This window comes from Pollicipes pollicipes, unplaced genomic scaffold (assembly GCF_011947565.3).
Source record: "Pollicipes pollicipes isolate AB1234 unplaced genomic scaffold, Ppol_2.1 Scaffold_6138;HRSCAF=7277_pilon_pilon_pilon, whole genome shotgun sequence".
Lineage (NCBI taxonomy): Eukaryota > Metazoa > Arthropoda > Thecostraca > Pollicipedomorpha > Pollicipedidae > Pollicipes > Pollicipes pollicipes.
The window spans coordinates 6,956,531-6,966,951 of record NW_023596818.1 but is presented as its reverse complement, the minus strand read 5'-3'; the positions used below and the strand labels follow the sequence as shown (position 1 = coordinate 6,966,951).

Here is a 10,421-nt window from a genome sequence, read left to right as displayed (position 1 = left end):
GTTGGGACATGTCCCAACGAGATGATCCTAAAGGTTTGATTCATTTTTCCGTCTAGCATTGATATGTGGTCGTGATCTAGTAGCGCTTCCAGGATATTGAGCTGACAAGGTTGACCGGTGCGACTTGTTTGCAGACGGCGCCGCCGGCGAACAGACAGTCAGCATCGAGCTGGACGGGGAGGAGTCCGAGCTGAGGTTCATCAGCATCACCAACCCCAAGGTACGAATGCCCGGCACGCCGGCGGCGTCGGCGGAGGGCGTCCGCTGCTGAAGGCGAGCCACTGAACAGTGGTATGGTTTTACGGAAACGATGAGATCAGGTTTTGTTATCACGGATGGGCTATCTGTTCGGGGTATCTGTCTCATTTGGTGTGTATGTACACAGGGCCTTAGCCAACTGCCTTCCCGGCCGGCGTCATGTTGCATGGAGTCCTGAGAGGGACTAGATGTTTTTTTTGTTTTTGTTTTTTTGGCTTTCAGCCACGGACGCATCACAGCCTGAAGTCTCTTCTTGACATTACTGTGGTTCAAACTGGGGTCTTTGATTGTATGTTCAGTACTTTACCAACTGATCCACCTGGGAGGGAAGTCCTTCCCGGTTTGCTCATTTATTACACTCTTTTACTCTCCTTACGCTTTGTTTTGGCGGATGAAGTCCTTCCCGACTAGTTCAGCCGGAAGGCACGGAACTCGCAGTCACAAGACCCTTGTTCAAACTCCAATAACTCCAAGCAGCGAACTTGGGCTGTGTCGCGGACAAGTCTAAAGGCCGGACATCGTCCAGAGTTTCCCGGGACTCCATAACACCTAACGACAGCAGGAGAGTTAATTACCCGAAAAAGTTGTGTACATCCTAACTCATGAGACATGTAACCAGAAACACGCATCCCATTCGTGAACAGTGGTACCGAGCGTTTCGAACGGCAGCTATTAATTGGTTCCCTTCTGCACCTGTAGTGTTCGGCAAATGTCAGCGGTTTAGTTTTGATTACGTGTAGTCGTTACGTGCAGTCAACCCGACCTTGCTTCGTAAATGCCGATCCAAGCTGACGAGATTTTGTTCGAGGGGCGTGGCCAGGGTTTTGCCCAGCAGGGGTGCAAAATCGGATCATGGCGAACGCTTTCAGCCAATGTGCTCCCTAAGTCACTTCGGGGCGACTATTTTTTACTATTTTTTATTCACTATTCTTTATTCACTATGTTCGCTATTTTTTAACACTACTTCGCTATTTTATACACTATTTTTTATTCCGGGAATCTTTTTGGCTCGGGGTCCTGTTTGGAGGGCTTGCGATGCCATCTGGAAGCATCGGGAGTGCGTTTTGGATGCTTTAGTTGCCTTACATGCGCCTTAAATGGCTAGAACGTACTAAGGCACAGGGCTCCGTCACCTACCGGGTGGGGGGTGGGGGGCGGGGGCGAGTGGGCGGAATACATGGTCCCAATATGGTCAATAGTCCAGGTCAGGGTCTCAGGACATAGTCCCTCCTTGGCTAGGCCACTGGGTCTGCCTTCGATCTTGCGCAATTCGTGGCCATTTGTGGACCGTGAAATTTCATGAGCGGCGACCCAATCTCTCGTAACCTGTGACCTGATGTTGTGTGAGCGTGGCTTGACCTTCCGCTGGCCGTGACTTGACCTTCCTGAAGCTGTGAATTGACCTTTCGTGAGCCTTGATTGGGCCTCCTATGGTCCGTGAACCGTGACTACGAAGCACAGGTCATGGTCATGACCTGATGGTGTGTGATGCCTTGGTGGACAGTGTATGATTTCCTGTGACCGGACGCCGCTCCGCAGACGGAGGTCACCACTACCCACCCGCCGGACGCGCTGATCCTCATGTACTCGGTGATCGACAAGGCGAGCTTTGAGCGGGCCGAGGACGAGCTGTCGCGGCTGCAGGCGCTCGACCTGCTGCGCAATCGCTGCCTTGTGCTCGTCGGAAACAAGATCGACGTCGTCCGCAGCCGGGCCGTCGACGAGTCAGGTCAGCTGGGGTCACAAGGTCAGGTCACTTGAGGTTGTAGGGTGAGGTCAGCTGGGATCGTGGGGTCAGATGGGGTGGTTTATGAGTTCAGGTCAGCTGGGGTCACGGTCAGGTCAGTTGAAGTTACCTGAGCAGGCCATCCGAGGCCATGGGGTCAGGTCAGCTGAGGTCTGAGGTCAGATTGGCTGAGTTGTCAATATGGGGGAGCAGGAGTTAAATAAAAGGCAGGATTAGTCGGGTTCACAGGGGGCTGGTGCCGCGGGACAAGGTTAGGTAGGCTCACAGGATGAGATCGGCCTAGGTCATAAGGTGGCGTTACCTTGGGTCATAGGGTACTTAGCTGGTATCATACGGATAAGTTAGCTGGAGTCATCAGGTGAGGTCGGCTGGGGTTCACAAGGTCGGGTCTGCTGAGGTCAACGGACCGGGTCCGCTCAGGTTGTCATGCTACGTTAGCCAGGGTCGTAGGACCAGGTCAGCTCACGCTATCATGCCACGTTAAACGAGGTTGTAAGACCAGGTCAGCTCAGGTTATCATGCTGCGGTAGCCGGGGTCGTAGGACCAGCTCAGCTCAGGCTATCATGCCACGTTAGACAAGGTCGTAGGCCCAGGCCAGCTCAGGCTACCATTCTACGTTAGACGAGGTCGTGGGACCAGGTCAGCGGAGTCCTGGAGTTTGGTCAGCTTGGATCGGAGGAGCGAGGCAGTTGGACTCATGGAATCGTTTCACCAGTGGTCATGTCCCGTGGTGCAGATAGGCTAGCCATGAATTGAAGGTAAGTATGAAAGCAGTTCAGTTGAGGGCTATGTGGTGTCAGTCAATTGCGGTTTTATGTTATGTTTTTGCATGAGTCCTAAACGAAGCCTTCTGGTTTCAGAACTTAAGCATCTGGCCACGGGTTTTGTATGTCGGGTTGGCGGGATCCACGACATATGCGACATGATCGGAATGTAAAGAATACACTTCAACTAACCAATGGTCGTAGTTTTAACGCTAAAAGAAATATGCTCACAAGAAGCCATCCGTTTTTGGCTCGTACATTTCTTTGGCACCGAAAAATCACTGGCATGTCCAGCATTTCTTTTGTCTTTACAATCGTTGGATTGCCAATCGTAGGCGAACAATGCTCCGATCAGCCAGCGGTCAGCGGTTGGGGTGGCCTGGGCCGGTGAGAGTTGGGAGCCCAACTCTAACCGGCTCGCGTGCCACCCGGGGCCTGTCAGCCTCGACGCAACGGTGGCCTAAGCAAGTTTACTACAGCGCACTGGCGATGTGTGGAGGGCGGTAGTCCCGTTGGGAAACAGGCGCCATTTGCCAGTCTGCTCTGCCAGTGTCTTTTCAGCGGAACAGCACGACTCCTGTATATACAATGCCCCGCACGCAAAGTTAGGAGCCCAGCCTTCCAGCGTGAGGCAAACCGGGACAGATTGTTGTGAACTTCTGAGCTCAGACCAAGTTGAAGGACGCCGCAAAGTTTTGCGGCTGTTCGGACCACTGAGGTGGCAGGAAAGCAGGATGTCATTGATGCTACTTATAGCGTAGCAGACTGGATGACTGAATCCCGGTACGCCAACTTCTGGCCAAACTCATGCAAATACGAGTGATGACGAAGAAAGAGATCATCTAGAGCCGCGCAGACAAACACCACGCCTTCTTGACGAGCCAGCATGCCGCCGTTTGTTCCGTCATCGCCTCCCGCGCTTTAAACTGGAACGAGTTTGCATTGGCGACGTTTCTAAGGACCCCTGTTACGTCACTGGAGCCGCGCGCCGGGCCGTGCGCTTTCATCCCGTAGCCATGTGGCGCTCCAGGGGCGCGGCCACTGCTGCCGTCCCGTCCGACGCCGTGCGGTGTCGTCGGCGCGCATGCCCGCTGGGCAGTTGGCACGGCCGGCGGGGCGGGAGGCGACGCCGGGCAGGGGTCGACGCGAGGCGCCGCCGGCCGAAAATGCGCCGTGACCCGGCTTCAAAGCGCCGGCGGCGGGGCGCTCGCGCCGTGGCCTCGCCCCCCGCGGGCGGCCCGGTAAACACTTGACGGATTTAGCCGGTGCGGCGACAGGCGCCGCCGGGGCCGGCGCGTTCGCCGCTGAGGTCATCGGCCAGGGGCCGGGGTCAGCGCCGGGTCGGCGGGCCGCCAGGGCCTGTGGCGCGGCCCGTGAGATATGACCCGGGCGGCCGCCCCTCCCACCTGCCGGCAGGGCCGCCAGGGGTTTATGACTCGCTGGGGAGGGGGGAGGGGGAGGGGGCGTCACGCTGGCGGCGGCGGGTGCCACACCATGGGGTCGAGTGCCCACTAATGGTGGGTGGTAAAGTCGGCCCCGGTAATGACTTTATTGTGCCTACCCGCCAGCCTAGCCATCGGCGTTCATTGCCACCGCGTTGGTGACGAAACCTAGCGCGAAGTCGACTACTGCTGGACGGGCGGTCGCTAAAGCAAGGGGTATCCGACCGCCTCCTGCAGAAATGGAATCGTTTACGGTGCCCCACAGTATATGTACTGCTGTGCTGGTCGCTTTCGTGACCCGTCATTACTTTGACAAGCAACTGGCTCGTATGTCGACCAGAAGCGCGTCGCGTGCCTCCATCCACTCGGTGGGAAATTCGATCGAACGTGGCCCAAAACGGCCGCCTATCCGAGGCACCATTAAGCAGAGCATGTTGCATGGGGCACGACCTCGCGCTGATCTTCAATAATAGCACGCATGGCGCCCTATCATGTCATCCATCATGCGACCCAGGCGGGGTCGTCTCCCGACAAACAAGCCGCACGAAGAGCGTGCGCTTCGCGAGCGGTCACGTGATTCACGCCGGGGGCTGTTTTGCTGACGGTCCCGCATCAACTGATGGCATCGCGGACGACACGTCTTATTGATGAGCTACGCTCCAGGGATGCATTTCGATATCATATTTGAACGTTCTCGGTACTGGCTTAATAGAAGGCATGGGTTCATGCAGGAGCGCAGCCAGGAAGGAGGAGGGGGGGGGGGGGGGGGGGTCCGGAGTTCAGTGAGAGCTCATCACGCCGATTTTTACTTGCGGAAGTCCGTTATGATGAAAATTAAAAATTCGGGTCTGAGAAGGGGCTCTGCCCGCTCCCCTACCAGGCCTCTCCCTGGCTGCATCCCAGGGCTAGTTTATCACGGGGAGGGCACGTGAAGCTTGCGATATGTTAGGCTGACAGGTCACGTTAGGGATCGATGCCTTGGCACAAATACCACAGCGAAATACAGGTTTACAAAAGCTATTGGAATCGGCGGGATATTTGATACGCGAGATGGGATATATGTGACATTCCACGTTCTTCCTACACATCGCCCACCGGGTTCGGGTCGGGGTCACGGGGTCAGCGCAGTTCGGTTCAGGTGAGCTCACAGCCACGCACCACCAATAGGAGGAAACAGACGAATCCTCCACCTTCAAACTAAACACAAGAGGCACCGACCATTGTGTTGAAGTAAAGGCATGACCAGTAAGAGCTAAGACATGTCGACGCAAACCACGTGCTGTGCGTAACATATCAGCAGCGCAGCCATTTTTGCAGGCTGCTGGCTATCTGTGGGGATGGGCGCCCCCGTCCTCACCCTCGAAACCGCTGACCTGCTCCGCTTGCGTTTCAGACGGGATGGAGCTGGCCTGCTCCTACAACGCCAAGTTCATCGAGATATCAGTGGGCATGAACCACAACTGCGACGAGCTGCTGGTCGGCATGCTGCACCAGCTGCGACTGAAGCGCGGCTCCTACGAGCCCCAGAAGGAACACAGCTGGACGCGCAACAAAGGCATCGTGCGCGCGAGCAGAAAGTGCAAACGCGCCCTCACGAAAATATTCGGCAAGGAAGACTCAAGGTTGCGAAACGTCACCAACTTTCGCGTGCATAACTGAGTGCTTTGGGACTGCGGGGACTTGCGCGGAGCGGCGAGAAGGCGCCCTATCACATTTTCCTAGGTTAGCTGTCGAGTAGCGTGTTTTATATATTCTGCCCTGCCTTGAAGAGACGCTTTCTTACCGACCCGTACCCATCGAGGGATAATTTCAAGTTATGGAAGGCGCGGACGAACCTTCCACACATGTACCAATATCTAGCCTTGTATGTCCGTACCCGAATGAAAAACTCTTGGAATGCCAGCGTTCACAGATTGTCTGAAGCAGAGCATCGTTTGAAACAGGAGGATTTTGGATACCAGCCAAAACTCGCACCACACAACCCAGCGAGGTCACATCGGTCTCCTCGTGTTCAGTCTGCTCACGTCATGTCTCGTCCCCGCCGAGTCTGCTAACGTCATGTCTAGTCCCCGCCCAGTCTGATGCCGTCATGACCCGTCCCCGCCCAGTCTGATGACGTCATGTCTCATCCCCGCCCAGTCTGCTGACGTTACTAACGTCATGTCCCGTTCCCGCCCAATCTGATGACGTCATATTTCATCCCCGCCCGGCCTGCTGATATCCTCTTTCGTCCCCACCCAGTCTGGTGACGCCATATTTCGTCCCCGTCCAGTCTGATGACGCCATGTCTTGTCCCAGACCAGTCTACCGTCGTCGCACCACGCTCCTCCAACCCAGCTTGCTAAAGGGGATGTTCCACAGCTTAAGATATTGGAGCAAGCACCGGATATGATGAAATAAGCTCACTTATAACTACTGGTATACTTTTAGATGGAAAAGGCTGCTCTAGACAACACAATTTCTCTGCCTAGCGAATATGCTCTTCAATACCTTATTGTCTGATTACGTCATCGTACCTTGCACAAAATTCACTGAAAGCGAGTTGACGGCCGTTGCATCTGGAAATCGTGCTCACGAACGCCAGACATTAACAATTCGACAATTATACTGCTATTGGCCTCGATAGCCTCATGTCCAATGGAATGGCAGGATTTGAATGACGTTACTGTGTTATCACAAATGTGGAACACTCCCTTTGACATCGAACTCCATGGGATTCTAGATCTATCCTTAGATTCAGGCACATGTCTCCACAAATCTGCCCTCGCTTCCAGCCCGCTGACGTCACGTGCAAAGCCACGCCCAGTCCGCCAACGTCACGTGCAAAGCCACGCCCAGTCTGATGACGTCACGTGCAAAACCACGCCCAGTCCGCTAACGTCACGTGCAAAGCCACGCCCAGTCCGCTGACGTCACGTGCAAAGCCACTTCCAGTCCGCTGACGTCACGTGCAAAGCCACGCCCAGTCTGATGACGTCACGTGCAAAACCACGCCCAGTCCGCTAACGTCACGTGCAAAGCCACGCCCAGTCCGCTGACGTCACGTGCAAAGCCACTTCCAGTCCGCTGACGTCACGTGCAAAGCCACGCCCAGTCCGCTGACGTCACGTGCAAAGCCACTTCCAGTCCGCCGACGTCACGTGCAAAGCCACGCCCAGTCCGCCGACGTCACGTGCAAAGCCACGCCAAGTCTGCTGACGTCACGTGCAAAGCCACGCCCAGTCTGCCGACGTCTCATCAGCCCTCATACCCGGTCCTTCGTCACACCTCGTCCCTGTCACGCTGTCAGCTGACGTCACACCGGCCCCTCCAATCCGGTCACGGAGAAGGAAGCCCGAACACCGGTCAGGCAGCGGGTCAGCTGCGTCTATCTGTGTTACAAGCGTAAAAGATCCCGCTCAGAGACACGCGATTCGTTGACACGGACGCCAGGCGTCGTGAAGGAATGGGACGTACTAGCGTTGAGGTGGCCCGCGGTGATGTGAGTCCACAATATCGCCGCCCGATGAAGTGATCCGGCCGGGGCGGCCACGTGCGGGCCCGTCGGAAACCGCACAGCGGACCCATTCTAGGTATCGCCGAGAAGGAAGCCGAACGGACGTCATCAGGGAACACGGGAAGCCGCGCATAGTCCGGCAGCCGGGCAGAAACGCGTGGCCCTCGCCGGCCGACTCAATCGATGCTGTATTCATGGAGAGCCAGTGACTCGTATGACATCATAATGTGTCTGACGCAGCGACAGACTCAGCCACGAACACTAGTCACAAGGGACTGTGAGCGAGATGCCAGCAGCCGAGGTGACGACTACGTCCGGATTTGAGAGGGTCAGCAGTAATGTCGCCGGCGTGGCGTCGGAGGAGCGACGGCTGGTGTGGGCAGAGTTCAACGCCGCACAATTTTAGCCGTCTTTTTCAACACTGCCAATCCACGCGGTGGCACGGAGGTGGCACGTGCTTACGACCAGTCAAGACACTCGACGCTTTCAAAATCCGAAGGGGTTTGCTGGCTCCCGTTCTCCCTATGTGTCATCAGCCGGACAAGGATTTGCCAGATTTCCAAATCGTGTGGCTTTCCCGGCGGCGCACCGCGTGGTCGCAAACTACGAAATGTGAAATGGCCCGACTAATGCATTGCACCATTCCACAACGCCAACGGGCCAACAGTTGCCCGTAAGTCACGTTAATGAACCGAGGTTTAAATTTAGCTAGTACATTCAGCCTGCACCATGTGTATCAGGGTCAGGCATTGTATGCATAAAGCACGTCCAAACGGTCACGTTTACACGAACCAGAAATCTGACGACCCCGAAGTTTGCAAAGAACGAGCGAAACATGTCATGTTACACAGACTGACTGGATTGAATGTGCCGCCCGAATACATAAACAGAGGCCGGGCGACATGACCTCCTCACCCGCCGCGTTTCCGCGCAGATCCATAGGCCGCTGACGCGTGCGTCGCGTGCGAACCCGGCCCACTCCACAGCCCGCCGACGGCGCCTGGCTCGGCTGGGGTCGCATGGTCACCCTCGCTGTAAGGCCGAGGTGTCGTTTGTTTGTGCGAGATAAACACAGGAGGAGCTGTCATAACATGAGCCCTGCCGTTTACGACTCCTCGCCTGGCTCCCGAAGGGTTTGATGGGTTCATTCTGTGACGCCCTGACTGCCGCCCGCTCGGCCGCGGAGGTGGCACCCTGGTGCGCCAGGTCTGGAGTGGAGCACGGCTGCTGGCAACGCTGGCCTTAGCTTTCGCGACGCATACACGCACGGTAACAGCCAACAGTTAACGCCCACGCGCGTGGGGTGGACACAGACGGGAAAAGGTGTAACGTTGACAGATCGAGAAAACGAAAAAGTGAGCAGCCTCACATCACAGCAAGCATGACAGCATAACGTCAATCCACGACTGATGTGCGTATAAATGGACGTGTAAGCCTCCAATCCCTCGCAGACGGTGCTCTTTTTATTGCTCAAGCGTGCTGTTCGAATCACCAGTGCCGAATGCAGACAGGTGCAGGTACACTAAGCACGACCTTCACGGAGTTGCTCAGAAGCGCACTTGTTGCAAAACAAGCAAGCGCTTCGCCAAATGAGATCTGTTTCACGTCGCACGGCTCGTTTAATCGAACGAAGAACGTTAAGTCAGAACGGTAAAGAACGGAAACGGAAAGTAAAAGGTCAAGGGACGCCACTACGGCATACAAAACGACCACACAGCATACAACTGGAAAACGTGGTAACGGGTCAAGCTGCATGTATTTTACACTCAATCGACACCAAGTTGCCGAGCGCCGATTTTGTCAAGTTCGCATGACTCTGTCACTGAGGAATCAGACCGCTTGAGCCGGCAACGGTCGCGCTTACAGCCATATTCCCAGTGCAGGGAGCCGAATCACAGCCTCGGGCGCGCCCCCCCCCCCCCCCTCCCGTCTAGCGCGTCGGGCCTGTGTCAACACCTGCCGGTCGGCTGACCCGGCGGCGGCGTGACACCGCCGACGCCGACGGCGGCGGCGGCGGTGTCGTGTACCGACATGCAGGGTCCACGGATCAGACGGACGGCCGCCGGCCCGTCGGCACGCTACCCAGGCCAGGGGGCGAGGGCGAGACACGGCAACGCTGGCCTGCGCACTGAACCGCATAGGGCGGGCCAGGTTCTCGCCTGGCGCACGCGCCGTTAATGGGTGAGCTGCGAGCGCGGTGTTGCCACCTGCAGAATGCGAGCCGTCTGCAGAATGTGGGACTGCCACTGCATATTAAGCGATGTAGGATCGCGGTGAAACGCTTTGAAGCCCAATATTTGCACAATTACACGTGTATTCGTGCGCAGTGATTTGTCCGAGACAGTCACCCGGAATAACAAACACGCCATCGAGTAATTCGTGACAAATAAGTTGAAATAGCCACGGCGGTCGGGTAATGTAACCATACAGCACATGCATCTCGATGTTTCATGATCAATATCAGTAATCGCTCGAGGTACAGTCGGAAGATCACATGCTCACAATACCGATCTGTCACCATCACCCTGATCAGCCAACAGGGAAAAACGGAGCTCGCATCAGGTTTTGCTCGTACCAGATGTCCGTATCATAGGGATTGGCACGGACAGCACGAAACACCGCCGCCTCAGTCCGCCATCAACGCCAGAAGACAAGGCCTGTCTCGTCCCACAAGAGCCGGCCACGCCGACCTCCTTCCGTCCCGAACAATACA

The 10,421-nt window shown here is 56.2% G+C and overlaps 1 protein-coding gene across 1 annotated transcript; it reads left to right on the top strand.

The window, feature by feature from the left end:
- The first annotated feature begins 90 nt into the window (after positions 1-90).
- Positions 91-6,109, top strand: LOC119105824 (GTP-binding protein GEM-like). Its single transcript, XM_037229359.1, has 3 exons — positions 91-220; positions 1,798-1,987; positions 5,606-6,109. The coding sequence occupies exons 2-3, from the start codon at positions 1,840-1,842 to the stop codon at positions 5,869-5,871; spliced, it is 414 nt and encodes a 137-aa protein (XP_037085254.1). The 5' UTR covers positions 91-220; positions 1,798-1,839; the 3' UTR covers positions 5,872-6,109.
- The last annotated feature ends 4,312 nt before the right edge of the window (positions 6,110-10,421 follow it).

Excerpts from the sequence above, each read along its gene's own strand:
- LOC119105824 (XM_037229359.1), top strand. The coding sequence starts at position 1,840 with ATGTACTCGGTGATCGACAAGGCGAGCTTTGAGCGGGCCGAGGACGAG. Across the intron at positions 1,988-5,605 it reads CCGGGCCGTCGACGAGTCAG|ACGGGATGGAGCTGGCCTGC; the intron begins GTCAGCTGGGGT and ends CTTGCGTTTCAG.